General features: G+C 42.2%; 1 protein-coding gene across 1 annotated transcript in view; it reads left to right on the top strand.

Annotated features, from left to right (window-relative positions):
- Positions 1 to 20,221, top strand: part of ece2a (endothelin converting enzyme 2a) — a 94,686-nt gene that overhangs the window by 35,275 nt on the left and 39,190 nt on the right. Inside the window, exon 3 of the mRNA XM_078264007.1 lies at positions 15,148 to 15,431. Coding sequence (XP_078120133.1) covers positions 15,148 to 15,431 — 284 coding nt within the window. The remainder of the gene's footprint in view (positions 1 to 15,147; positions 15,432 to 20,221) is intronic.

The following is a 20,221-nucleotide window of genomic DNA, read 5'->3' as shown; positions in this document are numbered from 1 at the left end:
TTTAAAGGCTGCATTACAGTAAAGTGATGTCATTTTCTGAACTAACCAGACTGTTGTAACTGTTCTATTATTTAACTTCACTCACTTATTCATTATATCCACATTACTGATGATTATTTATCAAAAGTCTCACTGTGTAAATATTTTGTGAAAGCACCAATAGTCAACACTACAATAACATTGCGGTATCGATATCGAGGTATTTGGTCAAAAATATTGTGATATTTGATTTTCTCCATATCGCCCAGCCCTACTTTAATCTGAATCTAATATTAGTTTTGTGTGTGTGTGTATTGTTTGTATTATTGTTTGCTGAGTGCAGGGTAGGTCAGGAGGGGAGGAGCTGCTGCTGTGCTCCGTTTTGAAGAGGACTGGTATGAAGTAAAGCTGTTTAATCTACAGAGAAATGAGAAATCTTGCTTGAATTTCTTTGTGTAACTTTGTGTAATTGTAATAATTTTCATTCTTCGTAATTATTCTGTTAGAATGTTCAACAGTGGCAGACAAAGGAACTATTTTTATACTCCTTTATTTGGGGGGTTTGATTTTAGCTACACTTTTGCTGTGGCTCAGTCTCAGTCAGTGGATCTGTCCACCACTTTAGTTCAGACTGAAATTTCTCAACAACTATTGACATGATCAATTACCACACAATTGTGTACAGACATTCATGGTCCCAGGAGGATGAAGTCTAGTGTGTTGACATTTCAGTTTGTCCAAAACTTTGGTTTATGGCAAATGTTAGCATGCTAGCACAATGGTGAACATGGTAAATATTTACCTGCCAAACATCACTGTGTTAGCATTGTCATTGTGGACATTCCGATGTTAATATTTGCCGAAGTACAACCTGACAGAGCTCCTAGCATGGCTGTTTCCACCTAATGAAGAATTGTAAGGTGAGGTTGTGTAATGTTTTAGCAAAATGAAGAATAATTATTCTCATTTGGGTGGCTAGCTAGCTAGTATCTTAGCTACTACATTTAGCTATCAATACCTCAGTGCCAGAATACCAGTTAAAGTTAGCTAGCAAACATTATTGACACATTAGCTGTGTGAGACAAAAGTTGTATGCAGGTGGACTTGAGCATTTTGTTTATGCAGCTGTGCCAACAATGGAAAATGTTAGAATACAGGAGCAGAAATTTTCACCAAATTAGGAAGTAGCCTCCCTCGGCCTTAAAGATTGAAACAATTTCAACACTGTATATGGAAGTCTGTTGTTTGTATAGTATTTTAATAGTGTTAAGTGATATAACATGATTAATAATAAGCTAAAAAACTGCAGCTGTGTATATATCTGGAGAATTGTCTGCATCAGGCCAGCTGTGTGTGTGTGTGTGTGTGTGTGTGTGTGTGTGTGTGTGTGTGTGTGTGTGTGTGTGCGTGCGCGCGCGTCTCTCAGAGGTAGCAGTGGGTGCCAGACTCGGCGCTTAGCCACTGCCTTATCAAAAAGTGTATGTTGAGACTTGGGACCTGTGCTGGCTCCTTCGTCAAGTATGCAGTTGGAGTTGATGCTGCAGCAGAGATGCCTAATAGAGAAAGCAGGAGAGAGAAGAGAGAGTTAGAGAAAGACTCTGAATACGTCATACCACCCGCTCACTTCCAGCTTCTCCTCTTTATCGTTGCACTTGCCAATTACTCCTTTTCACACTTGTCTATCTCAGCCTGCTCTTCCGCATATCTTCCCTTTCACTCCCCACTCTAACCACTATATTCCGCCACACTTATCCTCATTCATAGCCCCAGCCATTCACATCCCCTTGCCCTCCCGTTTCCACCAAATGTAGTGTCATTCATATCCCTCTCTCAATCACCTGCAGCCTGGAAAGAGCTGTTAGGAGTTTCAGCAGCCCTCTTTACACTGCAGGTAGCCTCAGAACACCACAGAAATTACAACAGTGACATTTCACTCCTCTAGCAGTTCCTGCTCCCATGACCATATAAGTACTTCCTCTTGGCTGAGTGAGTGACATCACAGTGTTGGTCTGGCTTGAGCAGTTGCAGGAAGCAGCAGTGAAAGGCCACCGACAGGTGGAATTGGATGGTTTAAAGGGATCCTGTTGGGAGATACCGACCACGTAACCTCTGTGTCTCTCTCTCACACACACACACACACACACACACACACACACACACACACACACACACAGTCTCACTTCTCTCATGTTCTCTTTCTCACCTCCTCCACTTCTTGTTTCTTGCTTTTCTCATGGACGAAGAACACCAAGTTCCTGGTCATCATTTAGTGAGAACAGACCATGTTGTGCACCCCAGTCCGGTTCAGTTCTCAATCACTCGGGCTGCAGATGCTTCCAGTGCGACCTTCCTTTGCCCGTTATTTTGTATGCTTATGCAGATGACTTAAAGAAGTGAAGACAGAACTGCATAAATGATAAATAACCCTTTCCTTAAGAAGTATCAGACAAGCAGCTGGAACATCAAAGTGTGTGTGTGTCTGTCAGAGAGAGATGGAGAGTCGAGATGAGGCATTGGCATATTGCGTGTAGCATAACATCATAGGAAGGGATGAAGCATGCAGCATTATTAACCATTTTCATCCACCAGCCTGTCTCGGAGGCTGACTCACTCTTCATTAGCGACCTTACTGCTGTCAGCTGCTCACTGGTGGCCCAAAAACAGACAGCAATGTACACTATCATGTCAGTACCAACTACAGTGACTATTATGGAGCACGGCCAGAGTGTCTACAATTTTTTCGATTATATATAAGGCAATATAGAGTCTGCAGATGGCTACCATTGTATTCTAAAGTGCTATTTGTATCATAAATTATCAACACCTGCACCATTTAATACAGAGGCAGACAGCAGGCTTAGTCATTTAACTAGCTGGAACAGATGTTAATGGGCTATCTATGAACAACATTTAATGACTTAGTTTATGCACTGCTACATTATATAAACAAGAAATATGGTGTTTAATGGAGTTGGCAGTTTAAATTTTAATATAAAAAGGTTTCCATGTGCTCATTGAAGGAAACGGACTGGCCTCCCGTTTAAAGTTAGGTATTTGTCTGACGGTTGACCAAGAGCCCAGCACCTTCGTACCTCCAGATTGTGGGAATGCTAGTCTGGATCAACCAAAGTACATTTCCAGGATAAGGCCTGAAATCTGGCGCATGGCTCACGCGTCGAATGTCAGGCTTCCCCCCCCCCCCCACTTTCCGCTCCCTGTGCGTTGCCGTTCTCCAAATCCCTTCGCTTCGGAAAACGAAAACAAACTTTGAGCTAGCAAGCTACACGCTGAAAATGGCAAGTTTTATGAAAATTTGGATTGTGCAATAAGGCAGGCCTGCTTGGTTCCTTTGGGGAATGATTGTAAAGATTTACAAAGAATATGTTTACGGCATTTACTCTCTAACTTTCGGGACCGATTGGCGTGTATTGCTAGAACATAATAGAATAGATCTTTATTGTCATTGTTTTCAACAACAACAACACAGTTTAGCAGCTCTCAATATGATCACTATAAAATTTAAATAGTAAAATATAAAGTAACAACAAAATGGAGAATTTGCTGTGGAGGTACACACGGCAATAAACTGGTAAGAGCAAATTATGTTTAACCATGTCTCACAGTAGAGATGGTCCGATACCATTTTTTGCTTCCTGATTCCGATACCTTAACTTGTGTATCGGCCGATACCGAGTACCGATCCGATACCAGTGTGTCATATATTTTATTATGTTTTAAGAACTGTATACTACTATCCATGTATGGATGTGATATGATTTCTATCTTTGTTGTCAGTCTGGCTCAGGTTAATCCCTTTGTGAAACATGAATGCCACAGAACGTTCTTTTATTCTGCAGTTTGACAGTCAGTTATAACGGAAAAAGAACATAAATAAACTACTTTAACGTATTTTTTATTTAGGGCTTTATTACGTTTTATCGGATCGGTGCATAAACTCCAGTACTTCCCGATACCGATACCAGCGTTTTAGGCAGTATCGGAGCCGATGCCGATACTGGTATACCGCGACCGATACCGATACTGGTACTGGTATTGGTATCGGAACATCTCTAGCTCACGGTACTGTACTGTGTGAACAGTTAACTTCATTTAAATTTGTATGAGGTGTTCTCTTTTGTGGGGTGCAAATGTTGCACCAAAACAAGTTCCTTCCCGAGACTATTTTGCAGAGTCACCGTCGATGTGTCCGGAGCTTAGCGCCGCCCAAGATGATTGTGATTGGTTTAAAGAAATGCAAACAACCAAGAGTGTTTTTTTTCTCCTATCCTAGAATGTATCTGTGGTGTAGCCAGACCTTCCTCCAAAGCGCTGTGGAGAGGTCTGGCAATGTGAGACTATGGGAATGCACGAACACAGTGTGACCCATTTCTGAAAGGACATTTTGAAATTTGGATTCGGGTCAATGGCTCAATCACGACAAAAATCACAATCAGATATGTACCTTAAACGCTTTAGCCCTAATCTAGAGTTGCAGCGGAGCAATAACGAGTTGAAGCCAATGCACAGTATAAATCACACTGGACTCAAAGGGTTTCAGGGCCCGAGAGAGCTGTTGTCACAGGGCCCTGAATTTCTATCAGCACGCCTGATTTAGACCTCTGATTTAGATTACACTATAACACAATAACTGCAGAGAGACATGCCATTTCCTCCTGCAGGGATCAATATGCTTGGTCAGCCATAAAGCTCCCACACTGGGCTGGCCCTCCTCTGTAAAACCTGATCCATATGCATATTCACACCAAGGTCAGGCAACAGAGCCATTTACATATAGACGCAGGCACCTTGAACTGACAAACTCGGCTGCCAACCAGGCAAAAAATAACCAGTCAAGTTTGAGCCTCTGTGTGCATGTGTGTGTGTTAAGTGATTTTGGGTGTGTGTTTGGGGTATAAGGGCAGGGAGAGGAGTGCTTATAGTTAGTTAGAGTGTGTGTGTGTGTGTGTGTGTGTGTGTGTGTGTGTGTGTGTAAAATGGGAATACCTGTGTTTTTTCGGCCATTTCATTTTGTCACAGACGTGGTCTTGGTAGGTGGCTAATTGAAAATGCCTATACTGCTGTTACCCTCTCCTCCCCCTCTACACAATAATGTGTGTGTGTGTGTCTATGCGTGTGTATTCATTTGTGTATTTATGTTCTTGTTCCCAGCATGTGTCAGATTACCCACCAACATCATCTGGGACAGTGAGATTTCTTTTTTGGCCTCGCAGTTGGCTGGGTGAGGCGAACAGGCCAATGTGTTTTGTTTTTCCCTCGTTTAACGTTGTTGTTTGTTTTTTATCTGGCTTTGTTGCCATTACTAGCTAATTGATGCCTGTTTTTAATAAAGTCACATTTAACTAGGAAGACATGACACGTATGTGCAAATTATGTTAAAATGTAATTTAAATGTATGCATTAATTAAGTAATAATTTTTAAAGTTATAATAATAACTTTAACCGACTAGTATTTCTGTTGCTGACTAGCAAGGGTAGCAACGTTTAATTGACTAGTCGACTAATCACACACATCCCTAGTGTGCACTGTCATGAAATATCTGAGGAATCAGCTTATCTCTGTACCTTCCAAGTCTTATTTCTCACCCTCTATCTCCCTGACTTTGCCTAATCTGTACTGTTATACTGTGTTTTTCTGTTGAGGCGATCTGCACTGAATTCTCATTGCATGCAGTTACAAGGAAGTAGCTGACATTGACAGTGATGGCTCTGTGCGTCTTTCATCTTAAAGCTTCATACAGTATGTTAGTGGGGAATGTTTGAATAGTGGTACAAACTAGAGCTGCTTTTTGATGATGCAATGATTGCTGCGTACACACATTTGTACACTCGTATTTTCTTGCTGAATCATGACCTTCCTCTCTGCTGCGACACCACTGCCAGTCAAAGAGAACGCACAGTACAGTCTTTTGGTTACACAAAAGACACGCACACAAGCACGTACTTTCTTGCTAGACTAGCCTGATGGAAAATATTGGTACCTCTGTGACTGACTCAGCGTGGCTATAATGAATATCAAGGGGAGTGAGAGAGGAAAGCTGGTGACAGGCGCAGCTGTTAACACAACTGTGTAAGCAAACAGCCCTGGACAAGCTTCTCCAGTTCTCTGTAACTCATGGAGATAGTATGACCTGACAAAGGCTGTGATGATACGAATATTTCGACTGCAGTGAGAAGATGGCACACTATTCAGAAGGCCTGCGGTGTGTTTGATTGGGTGTCAAAATGAACGCTATAATGAGCTAACACAAATTCCTTTTTTAACGTCACTTTTTACCCACACGATTAACGCACATATGCCTTCTGTGATTTGGGCCTCGGGCCGCACTGTAGTAGCAGAAACCGTAAAGTGCTCCGTGATAACATTTATACATAACGTTTACCAACCCGCCATCCGACGTCTGGCTCGCCGCAGCGAAGTGAAGCGCATCTCCGGTCTGAGGAGACCTGCGTTATGCTGATGGTTTTCCTGGAGAGCATGATCTGTGATGCCGTCACTCAACACTGAGAATGCCAAAAGGGAAGATTGTGACCGCCATGGATGTGGTGTACCGAGAGCTGAACACACAGATACTTTTAAAAACCTTTTTCTCTCTTTCACAGGTCCCGGCGACCGCCGGTATACATCCTTATTTCAGCACACAGACAGACTATGGGCAGCGCTTTTTTTAATTAGTCATTGCACGTTTCTAATGTATGATTTATGCACACACACACACACACACACACACACACACACACACACACACACACACACAACCAGTCTATATGCAAATGGTAATGATGTACGTGTTTATTTGCATATAGAGCGGGGAAGGGAGATCCAATCACAAGTGGTCATTTAGGACGCATTTGGAGACATTCTGCTGAAAGGTATAAAGACACGTAGACACTGAGAGCTGACCACTTTTGATCGGATCACTCAGGACAGACGGTGACTGAAATCTTTAATGCATATGAAGTGGTACATGCTGTCACTAGATCATAACTCTATTGAATCTATAGACTTTGGAGCGAGATCCAGAGATTTGTCATCCATCTGTATTAGTGACACAAAGATGTCATGATGTGATGGGGATTGGACTACAATATGCTGTGTGGGGTGTTGATGGATCTCATGAGAGTTTTTGGAGCCACATGGGAACTGGGAAGGACTCAATAGCTATTAATACAGCTTCATTGTACCGTTATTCATTATGTCATAGGAGGCTCATTTGTTGTTGTTGTTTCTGGATGTATAACAGGTCACAACATCCTCCTTTACGAGGACGTGGCCTGCAGTGACAAACTTGTGTGTGTTCCTCCACTAGTTCTTCAGTTACACAGCAAGATCAAATTGCATCATTTGGGCTCTCTACCACACACACACTCAGTCCCTCCGTCTCTCTCTTTCACTCCCACTCTCAGTCACCCCTGTTGCTCTCATTTCCCCCACTTTGTCTGACAGCTGCCCACCCGTTATGTTGGCTATCTTTCCATCGTTCTTAAACACCAGCATTTGACCGCATCACGTTTTCTTTTTTTTTCGGCTAAGGAAAGAGCGGTTTTAAATGCAGACGGACAGTAGTGCTCCAGCTTCCACAATTGAGTTTTTCTTTGATCAGACGGTGAAGTGTAAAGCACTCAGGCTTCTAATGTTCAAAAATGTCATGTCTAGCAAATGCTTGACTCGTGGTATTGTATGAATTCTGGCAGGAAAGGTAACAAGGCATAAATAGTAATATAATGAGGGTGGCTTTCAATAACAGTTAGTTCTGGCTAAAAAGAGAGCAAAGATGGCTCTTTCCTTTCCTATTTACTAAGTCCCCTGTTCCTGGTGCCTGTTGGTGTCTTTGGATTGAGAAGCTTTAGGCTCTGTGCCACAGCAGAGAGGCAGATTCATACAGTGGAGTCCTTCCAAAAGTCCTCCATCTCACACACACACACACACACACACACACACACACACACACAGGCTCACACAGGCTCACACTCCATCAAACAGTCACACTGTCATGGGCACACGCTTAATTATTCAGTTACTAATTATCTCGTATACCCGGTTACGTAACTGAGGTTGCTTTTGTGAGTGGAGGGATGAAGACACTTGTGAGGAGAACTTGCCGGAAGAGACAAGCTTTTAAATTGAGAGAATTTCATCTGGCCTCGCTGCTGATGCAACTTCTCCAGAGCATCTGAAACTGCTTGAAAAACATGGAAATAAATAATTTTTATATCTGGTGTAGATGCAAAGATGAGGTTGTGTTCAGATCAGCTTACATATACCAAAACACACAGCCATTTGTGCATTTAAATATCCCTTCATCACTGTAAATAGATGCTAGCTGGTGATGTATGTACACACTGTAATCTAAAAGATGTAAATGATTCTTTTCTCCTACTTTTTTCTCCCTTATCTCCCCATTTTCACCCTTGTCTTGCTTTAGTAGTTTGTCAACTCCCCCTTCATTCTTTTTTCTGTCATGTTTTTTTGCTTTCTTTTTCTCTTCAATTTAGTTTGACCTCTTATGCTTTCCCTCTCCCCTTCCATGACTTCTCTTTCACACCCACTGTTCCTTTATTTGTATTACCCCTTGCGTCCCCTCTCTCCTCTGGTGTCTTATCTTCCTCCATTCCTTTCCACCTCCACCTCCCCTCCTTCCTTCCAGAATCTTCTCCACTCTCTCCCCTCTGTCTCAGTGTGAGGCCGAACAAGTTGTGATGCTGTTTCGGTCAGCACTAAACTCTCTCTCTCTCTCTCTCTCTTGGAAACTCCTGGAAAATTGTGCATTTTTAATTGGAATCTCAGCTGACGAGCTGGATTGCAACACCATGAATGCCTTTGAGGGGAGACTGTCAGAAAGTTATTTCTATTTCTACAGTTCGTCGCATGTCACCCCTCTCCAAAAAAAACCTGCCTTCGAGTGTGGCCGTTTGGCGCTATATACTTGTTTTTGTTTTATAAACGGTTGCCTGGTGGTTGGATGACATGTCGTTCAAACTACTTTGTTACAAGCATACCTCAGCCTTAAAGGGGAATTTTGGTATTTTTCAACCTGGACCCTATTTTACCATGTTTTGTGCCTAAGTGACTACTGGGAACAACAATGTTTAAAATTGGTCCAGCATTATGCGAGAGCCATGCAGCCGACAGCTGCGGACCAGGCTGCTACGTAATCATGCGGGGCAATAGCGACCATCAATGCACACGTCCGCTTTAGGAGCTTGTTTTTCCCACTGACTGGCTCAGATTGTTATTTTAAGTGTCAGATTACATTATGGAAAAATGAAGACGTTTCCGTTGTCCTGCTATGCTTTTGTGTTCAGCTACTGATGCAAGGTGAACACAGTAACTTTAGCTAATAGCATAGAGGCGAAGTCCCTCCCCTATCGGTGGACCGCCATGGGACCTTAATTCGGAAAAAAATATGAACGGTAGTGAACGGGGAAAGACAAATTATTTTTTGCTCTTGTTTGAATTGAGCCATGAATTACACTTATGATTTTCAGTTTAAAAGATAATTTTGTAAGTCAAGAAAGTCTCAGTTCATTGTCAAACTGTTGAAATATAAGACTCAGACAAAACGTAATTAGAAAGACTACACACTTCAAAGTCGCATGGATGACGTCTCGCTGGTGCTACGATGTAAGTGTGTATCGTCCCGGAAGCGTTCTTACGCTTCTCTGCTGATACAACTTCCCTGGATAAACCCATCAGGTAAGATAACGTTACATGTGTTGTGGAACAGAGCTAAGCTAGCTAGCTAGCGAGCAAGTTGAGCATCAAGCTAGGTGACATAAATTGCGAAAGACGAGAGATGTAGTTCACTGGGCAATTTCACACAAAACTAAGTGGTCATATGACAAACCTACGATAAACTGAGACTTTCTTCTGTTGGAAAATTATCTTTTAAATTGACATACATTATATTTGTAATCCATGGCTCAATTCAAACGGGATCAAAAAATAATTTGTCTCTCCCCGTTCATGTATATTTTTTCCAAATTAAGGTCCCATTAGGTCCACTGGAAGGGGAGGGACTTTGCCTCTCCATTAGCTTACCTCTGTTCTGTCTGCAGCTCTCCATTCTTGGAACAGCATTATTTCTTTAGGAAAATGTGCTTTGGTATAGGATGTTGGTATAGGATGTTTTCTCCTCTTTGGCTGGCAGTAGTCATCCCCGGTCAAAATGGTCACTGCAGACCCAATGGTCCGCAAGGCGCAGTGTATTGACCGGAGTGTTAGGATCCATTTGTTGCTGTAGCACAACTAGCCACAACTTTAGCCTGTCCATATTCAAAGGTATCATCTGTGAAAGCTGCGCAAAGTGTAGCTTGGCATTTCGTTGGTACAATTCAGAAATGCCCAATTGAAAATGTTGATTATACAAAGCTACGGTTTCTGTAAACACAACAAACTCTCTCTCCAACTCTCTCACGTTCCACACTGCTGTGTTCCGGCAACAAGTCACCTTGCGAGAGTTCAGAACAAGACTTCACCATCTTTACATAATCTAGTCAGACCATAGACGGTAAAAATAGTAGACGTAGTAACGGTGACACCACCCATCGGTTTGTGGACTACCGTTTTGAAGCCAGGAGTTTGCATTTTGGCCGTAGCCATCTTGGTATTTTGGAGCCAGAAGTGCATATTTGGACAAAAGGGTGGTGCTGGGGAGTATGACTCGTCTAAGCCAGTGTTGTGTATGGTTTCAATGGTGCTGCGCTAAGCTTAACGCTAAAAGAAGGACAATCGCAGATTTTCAACCCTTCTGAGTCATCCAGCAGAGTTTTACAGGCAGGTAATGTAATACACGACAACCAGCACTTTTAGTGGATGTAAATTGACGGTGCATAATTGCCCAATAGGATTACATTGCAGCCCCTTTCAGTCTCGGCCTCTCGCTCAACACTGGACCAATACAAGCCCAGACACTAAGCATACACTTAACATGCAGCCATGTAATTAATATGCATGTACACACACAATCACACACAAAAACAAACACTTTTATAGGAGATGCAGGTGAACTTTGTGAAGTGTCACCATTGGCATCAGTTTACCTCGGGCTAGCCCAGAGCCTGAAGGGTGTGCGGGGGTGGTGGGGCTCAGTGTTGTTGGTAGAGCACATGTGAACATCACCTTTCATCAGCACTAGCCACAGTCCCCATCCTTAATGTGTCTAAACCAATCTGGGTTTGTGAGTGAGTACCCTGCATGACTCTGACATCATGGAGTTTCCACTGCTGCGCTCGTCTCGCCTCAGAGATAGCAGCTTTGATATTTCAGACCGCTGGCTTGCTCGCAGGGGTTCCCCACCCACCACCCCTCCTGACCATAGATGGACTCTGTTCTGTTTATGTGGACGGGGGTCACCTGATAGCCCATAAGGTCAAATCTCCACCAGTTCATGTTGTGTAAGAGTCAAGGAGCATGACTGTAAACCAATAAAATGACTATAAAGGAACCTTAAATCTTAGCTGACATGTTTGGTATGAGGACGGGCTGGCGTTGCATTCCAACTTAGGATCGCTTAGTTTTGGACACATTTTTGTGATAATATAAATGCAGATTTTCTGCTGGAGCAGCACTTTCTAGATGGAGAGCAAGCATATGCTAAAATGTTATGTAATAATCATATAGTTCTGAGATTACCAATGCACACTTTGCTGTAACACTATCCCGTATACTTGTGCTATAAATGAGGTGAGCACCCACGTAGACAGCCATCTTGATAATTTACTGTAGCAAAGTGTTAAATGGGGTCATTCCTTGTGGGAAATCCCAGAAATATCAGCAGGTGTCCGTTACATTTTTGAAACTCAGGTTTTTATTGTAGGAGTTCTGCTGTTTGCAATATGATGATGTCTATTTTCATCTTTTTATGACATGGACATTGTGGATTGAATGCTGAACTAACTTAACCCCTCCTATGGTGGAACACTGTAGCTTAACAGTTTAATTTAGGAAAATACTTTCTCCTGTTGTGTGGCCCCTTTTCCTGGTGTTTGGTAAGCTGACGAGCAGCAGAGGAATGCTGGGTTATTTCAGTGGATTACCTCTGAGGCTTCCTTTCCTGTGAGAGTCACGTGTCAAGCTTTGTCTTGAACATCAAAGGGTTTGTGAGGTCAGTCATGCAACCTGATACCATTGTTGGACAGAGCATCTCTGAGTCAGCAGGAACGAGCCACTTCCATGTTTGGCCGACATTTCTTTCTGTGCTAGCAGATGGTTTTTTTCTTCTCCTATTTATAAAAACAACAACCTTGTTTGTGCAGAGTTTCCTGTATAAATGGACATGATTAACAAAACACATGAACTAACAAACCGTTTACACATACCACAAACGGATGACGGATGTTCACCACAGTTTGTTTTTTGCCGATTGGTTATAAGTGGTATGATACTTTATAAGACCAGGACTCAAATTTTCCATCACACACACATGCACACTCACACAGCCAGCAGAACGAGGTGATATGACACCTCTAACTTTAGTCTCCTTCTCTGCTGCTCTGGATAATCCAGTTAGGATGCGCGATCAGGAGGTTATAGCTGCCTCGCTTCCAGCTGGAAGAAAAACAGGCTCCAGACTGGTCTGGACTGGCCTGGTATCCTGAATAAACCTTTGTCACACAAACATGCGTGATACATACACTGTAGGATCTCCCCAAACGCAGTACATTCTTCTTTGTGTGTGCGTTTGTATTAGGGCTGCACAATATATCGTTTTTTTGTTTGTTTTTTTAATCATCAGCGCAATATTAACTGGTGCAATATACACAGTCATGAAAAGCTGCAACAAATTGCGAAAGACACTCTTATAACTAACACAAGATTTTCTTGTGTTATAAGAAATGGTATAAGAAGTGTTTTTTTTAGTGGTCGCTTTTATGTTCAATTCAGTGTTCAATGTGTTCGATAAAAGAATGTTAGGAATGAATTCCTTATATTAGTGTATTTAGCAGAATACTGAAAGCAGCAGAAATGCAAAACTGAGTACACTTTAATATGTGTTTATCGCAAGTAATCGTTATCGCGATATTCAACAATGTTATCGCATATCAAATAGTTTCCTCATATCGTTTTGTGTGTGTGTGTGTGTGTGTGTGTGTGTGTGTGTGTGTGTGTGTGTGTGTAAAAGTCAGAGGCACCAGCTGATGTTACAGACCCAAAATGAGAGTAGTAACTTTGATGACAGCCTGGCAACTATAATTGTCGTGACAACCCCTAGGAATGACGCCCCTTCCTCAGAGCCGAGTGCATGGAAAAAGAAAACCCACGCACACACATAGCTGTGTCAGCGGGGGGAACCCTTCGGAAACAATGTCCGGCATGCTTGGGGATTTGAGAGGGGAGTGCAGGAGGGATTTAACCCACTCTGGAGAGTACCAAACCTGGGCATGAAACATAGCAGCAGACCCTCATTCTCACCATAAACTGAATAGTAGATGTGAACTGATTGTCCTTGTTTCCATAAAGGATGATGCCACTGTTTGTTATGTTGTTTTTGAGATGGAAAAAAATGTCCAGTGTTCCTATCAAACATATCTTGTCTGTCAGGTTGCCTCTCCTCCATGCAAAATGTATTTTCCAAAGCTGTTGTTTGCTTTTGGCACACATAAAGTAAGATTTAAAGTTATCTAAAATAACCTGTTGAGTCTTTGTAATTCAACCCTGACCTATCTTCTCATATTCCCGATCATCCACAAAGAACGATTTGAATGTGACAAGCAGCACTGACATATTTCCTCCCTTGTTTTGAAGCCAACGTCACGGGGATAACCATCAAGGGCTCCAGCCCTTTGATATGTGGAACGCATGCACACACACACACACACACACACACACACACACACACAAAACACATCAAAATCTGCGGGAATAAGCAGCACAGTGTTGTCTTGCTTTACAATGTTTAATGCTTATATGACTGGTGTTGCTTCTCTCCTTGTCACTTTAATTCTGTTTTCATAGTTCCTATCTGCTGTCTAATAACATGTATATGTGTGATAGACATATACATGTTATTATGAGTGTACAACATACATGTAATGTTTCTACATACCATACACACACACACACACACACACACACACACACACACCTAAATGTGTTGTTTAGTGTGTGAAGCAGCTAACTGAATTTGTCTTACACGCACGCACACGTGCCCACAAACACATGAAGCTTTTGGAGGCTGGTAATTAGTCAAAGCAGTAAGGTGATAACAAGCGCCAGCCACACGTTTGCAACATAGGTGTCGGTGCCAACATGCTGCCGGAAGTCACAGCCCCACCTATCACACTCTTTGTCTCCTTCCCAGGCGGATACCGTTAAAAACAGAAGTACACACACACACACACACACACACACACACACACACACACACACACTTTCATAAGTACAAGATAATATGAGCATTTCCAAGGCTAACACATATGAACTTTGCCTTTACTGAAACTGAATATGCGCATGAAGGTAGTATATATCTCTCCCCCATGTCCTCCTCCTACTGCACCGTTCCTCTTTTTTCTTTTACCTGTCTTCGCCACTTACTCCTCCTCCCCCTCCTCCTCCATCTACACAATCTATGAGTCATCTGATCCAAAAGGTGAAATGCAGCATTCAGTAGATTATTTTCATCTTGTCTTGCTACATGAGAGGCAATCTTCTTTTCTTTTGTCCTCTTTCATTTCCCTCCGTGGCTTTCTTCCAATCCGTCACCCGGTGACGAGCTACAAGTTGAAACCTTGTTGCTTGTGACAAATTTTGTGCAGTCTGAGTTCCTGTCAGAATAGGCGGCTTCCCTTCTGAACACACTTTATATGAGCGACCATTTGGTCCTCTGGAGTGGGAGGTTTCCATCTCTGCTCTGCAGCTTGATCAAATAGAAACTGTGTGGACATATGTGTCTCATCAATCACAGGAGGTGGTCCCAGTCATAGCAGTCTTTGTAGCCATGATAGGAGCTTGCTTTTTCATGATGTTGTTTGCTGTATTGATCACACCATCGTATACTCATACAGAAAAACATACTGGGGATTTGAGTCATCAAAGACATATTGGTTTCAGTCCTCTCCTATCTCCTCATCTCTCCCCACGACTTTGTTTCCTCTCCCAACACTGTCCCATGTTCACTTGTCCTTCTCTCTCCTTTCTTTTTCCTTCAGGGTGTGGAAACAGCAGTATGAGCGGCGACATGTACAGTGCCGGCTACCACTCCATCACCAACATAGACTACTCCTCTGTGTGCATCAGTGCAATGAGTGCCAGGTACAGCGATTGCCCGCGTATGACCTGGCATGAGATGGACGTGCGGCAGCTCTCCTTCCCCAATGCGTCCTTCGATGTCATCCTAGAGAAGGCCACGCTGGACGCCATCATGGTGGAAGAGAAGACACCTTGGGAGGTGTCCCCTCACACCGCCTGTTTCATTCACCAAGCACTCACAGAGGTATTGTTAAAAATCTGTGAATCCTGACATAGGTTGAATATTTCTTAAATTGAGATCACAAGTTTTATTGGAAATTCTTTGGTGATTAAATTCCAAAATTGATTTTTGGCAAAACATACGCTGGCACACATTAGCACGCTTATGTTTTTGTCCTGTTGTGTTCTATGTCTGTGTGTTTGCACACTTCAACAAATATGCCAAATGTCAACTGTCATTGCTAAATACTGAAATCCACCCGTCAAATACCGTTATTACGGTAATGCTAGTAGATCAACTTTTCAGCTGCAGCTGTTTTTTCAGTGGAGTTGAATGCTAAAAACAGCTCCTTGCAGTTCATCTGTGTTGCAGAATCGACATCTGCACTTGGATAAAATCGGAGAACAAAGTTGGGTTACACTTTACTTGAATAGCTACGTAAGAGTGACATGGCACTGTCATGAACGTGTCAAACATTATAAACAAGTCATAAACCTTTATGACATAATGCTTCTTTTAGTAAGTGTCATTCGGTTTTTGTCATGACAAGTTATGGTTAGCGTTAGGGTTAGGGTTCATGTGTCATTACTGTGTCATAACAGTGTCATGTGTTCATGACAGTGTCATGTCACTCTTTGATACCTTCAAGCAAAGTGTTACCCAAAGTTGTATACATTTGTGTTATTCTCAAATGAATTGGAAACGTATAACAAACCAAATCTTCATACATATATAGTATATTGTACTATAGTGCACTATAGAGTATATAGTGACAAACTGACTGGCCAAATGACAAAGTATGGCCAAATGCAGTGCACTACGAGTACCCGCATGCTGCACTCAAAACGGTCAAACTTGTGAATATGGCGGGTGAGGAATCTGCAGCGGTTGTGAATGAAATGGCGTAATTTTTTATTATTATTATTATTTTTTTAAATAAGTACCACTATAGTCAGAAATCAAGCCGGGATATATTTTGTCGGGCTACAATAGGTGGCGGTAATTTCCGGTCAGTGCATAACAGCCGTGTGTGATTCAACACTTGTTGAAATGTACGCACTACGGTACATATGGTACTCACGGAAGTATCCAAATTGAGACACACCTTAATTCTTCTGAACAGTATTCGGTTGGGACAAAAGTTGGGAAAAAGTTTTAGCTCCTAAAAAGCCTGTTTAACTTCTACAATACTTAAATAATCTTTTTCAGCAGTGATAAACATAACAAAAAGGCTACTTGAAATATATTCTGTAGGTTTTATTTAACTGATCTGTGGTCTACCAGTCAGTATTGTAGAAGCTACACAAGTCTTTACATGCCTATGATGATTTGAATGCTCTGCTATGGTAAGAGTTTAGCTGTAAGTGACTTCTCCCTGACAGTGAAATCGGTGATAGTGGCACTTAACATTTCCACTCCATCTCCACAGCCCATCAGTTGACTTACATGGTGTGGAGTGCCCTTCAGCTGCTGGCTGGAGCACTAACCACCACTGTATCAATGTGACAATGACAATGTTTTGGCCATTAGCCGTGCTTGACCCTAACACACTAAGACAAGATAATGCTGCTATCAACTGAAGTAGGTGACTCCCGAGCTCTGACACCGCCGCCATTTGGAGCACTGCCAAATGAGTTGGAATTCAAAGTTAGGTTGGTAATTGCTAACTGAAAATTACTGAAAATATGATGGTGCTTTTCAGTTGAATGTTCCACTGAATATGTTTGTCAGGCCTCAAGAATACACCGTTTGAGTGAGAAACACCAAAGCTGGAACCTAACTCCATGGGGCACCTTTAATTGAAAAATAATCAACAGATTAATCAGTAATGAAAAATAAGTTAGTTGCAGCTCTCGCAGCCCTATTTTGAATGTGAAAAAAAAAATTAAATGTTAGATCTGTGATGTGTGACATCTGTTTCAATTCATGTGTATAGTACAAGAGGCTGTGCCTCAGACTTAGACAACTTTGTTGTACAGTACAGGTATATTAACACATAATCCACAACACAAACATTGAACCAGACATCTACAGCACTATTTATCTAACACATAACATACACACATCAATAAATAGAATACAGTAAAAAGGAGTATGTTGCACTTCCCTAAAAGGCCTAATGTCATAAATAAATGAAACTACTGCACAATACTTCACATATATTCCTCCTCCAGTCATACCCCTCTCCACATCTTATTTAATTGGGTTATTGCCATGGGAATGAATGAGTTTTTTGCTCGGTTGGTTCTGACGTTAGGGTATCTATATCTACGACCAGAAGGGAGCGGCTTGAACTCCACTGAAAGTGGATGGGTTGTATCCATGCAAACCTTGTCTGCCTTCTGTGCCAATCTGGTCAGATATAGTTGGTACAGGTCTACCTGTCCCTTACTTGTACTGCAGCACGGGGGCGTTCCTGAAATGCAATGTGTGTCTCTTTGCTGACCCTGTACAACACAACTGTAATGTTAGCTTGTCACTTGGGACAGACAAAAGTGTTGGCAGTGTTGTTGGCATACACTGCAGGAGCTAGCAACAACAGCATTTGACTTATTATGTCAAACTTTATTGTCATCCCACTCCATTATGTGCTTGCACTCACTGCAGCCAAGCAGTGTCCTTTGTTTTTGGCTGTTCGTATTGTTTTCGCCATGCAGTTCTATAAACTGGGTGTATAAATCAGTATTTCCTGCATGAGAAGTCAGTTCCACTCCTTTAAATTGACTGGACATTCGAGAGATTTGTAGTCAGTTGAAGCCCAAATTCCGTGCAAGTTGGAATTAGTTAAAAGTTTTTGTTTTTTGAAAAAGTGACAACCTTAATTGATACATCACTGTGCAGTCACGGGGTGAAATTGATGTCCCTTTTAAATAAAGTGATCGGCATGATGCATTGCATGCATTAATGGCATTCATCCTCGAGAGAAAATGAGGCCGGAAAAATGTTATCAGACTATTTAAAGGCTGATCATTCCAAATCAACCTCGGAGTTTAATGCTACGAGCTTAACTGGGGACAAGCTTGGCTCAAGCAGTAAACAAAGGCATACACTATAGGCCAGGTTTTTAAGGACAGCATCTGCCAATAGCAATGCGTGCACACACACACACACACACACACACACACGTGCACAAAGACGTAGAGCATGTCCTGGGTGTTTTCCCTCTAACAGAAGGAAGTATTAAAGAAGGATCAGTGGGTGTGTTTGGGGGACAGATGGGAGGATTTGACTTCTCTTCAAAAGAAGTGAAGCCAAACTCACTAAGCAGCCCCGTTTTGAAAGCCATTACTGCAAGAAAGTCAGTCATCACATGCTTCCCTTCACACCATCTCTTCTTCTCACTTCTGCCTCTCACTCTGTTTTCCTCTAATTTCCACTCTGGGTTCTCTCACCTGCTCTATGCTCAGGGCTGTGTGGAGATGTAATGTGTGATTGTGTTCATGTTCTCTACTGCACTGTGAGCGTTCTGCATCTTTGTGTACAAATACTGGTTTGTGTGTGTGATCACAGAGAAGTCGATAGCTCTCTGCGCTGGTGTATTATTCTCTCTTACTGTGGCTTGTATGGGTACAGCAGTCACGATTTCACTGTACGTGAGTGTATGTATGCATGTGTGTTTTGCAGGAATGTGGGAGGTGGGTTCAGAGCCCACTTTCATTTCTTACCACAAAAAAACATTCTTACTAAATGAAAAAGGGGACAGATGGAGAGAGATGAGAAAGCAAAAGTAAGGCGAAAATGAAAGAAAAACACTGAAGACGCAGGAAAATGGCCTGAGTGATGAAAAGAAAAGATCCCTGAAGGATCTTTTTCTGAATTCACCTCAGAAGAAGGGATTGAATAGAAAGAGGAGTGTGAGGAAAGGGAGGGAAACTGCATTACAGCACAGGAGACTGAGAAAAAGAAGGGGGAAAAGGGAGACAGAAACTGAGACTGACAGCAAGCTAATGAGCAGTGCGCCAGTGTGAGACCGATGCGAAGATGGAAGCAAAGGAGAGGGAGGAAGAGGGAGGGGAGGGAAAAGAGTGCATCACACTTTAATCTAAAAAAAACATGCAAAAACATGTATGTTAAGATAATGAAAGGTACAGCGGCACAGAACAAACATCAAATGCACCAGAAAATGCAGAACTTCAAACACGTCCTCACACAGTCATCGCTGGTTCCTGCCAAGCACGTGCATCCTGTATATAGAATCATGGTACAATATGTGTACCAATCTCACACACACACACACACACACACACACACACACACACACAGCTTGCTTGTAGTTGTCCATCGAATCCGATGATGACGTCCACTTCTGTCTTTTAACGGTGAGTTTTCTGATGGCTGTATAGTCCTATCCTGGATCCACAGGTTCTATTGCAGGTGCATTATATACAGTGGTGTGAAAAAGTGTTTGCCCCCTTCCTCATTTCCTGTTCCTTTGCATGTTTGTCACACTTAAGTGTTTCGGAACATCAAACCAATTTAAACAAAAGTCAAGGACAACACAAGTAAACACAAAATGCAATTTGTAAATGAAGGTGTTTATTATTAAAGGAGAAAAAAAATCCAAACCATCATGGCCCTGTGTGAAAAAGTGATTGCCCCCCTTGTTAAAACATACTATAACTGTGGTTGTCCACACCTGAGTTCAATTTCTCTAGCCACACCCAGGCCTGATTATTGACACAACTTTTCACAATCAAGGCATCACTTAAATAGGAGCTGCTTGACACAGTAAGGTCCACCAGAAGATCCTTAAAAGCTACACATCATGCCGAGACCCAAAGAAATTCAGGAACAATTGAGAAAGAAAGTAATTG

Source organism: Sander vitreus, chromosome 12, assembly GCF_031162955.1.
Source record: "Sander vitreus isolate 19-12246 chromosome 12, sanVit1, whole genome shotgun sequence".
Classification (NCBI taxonomy): Eukaryota; Metazoa; Chordata; class Actinopteri; order Perciformes; family Percidae; genus Sander; species Sander vitreus.
The sequence above is the reverse complement of the archived record's forward strand: the minus strand, read 5'-3'. Positions and strand labels throughout refer to the sequence as shown.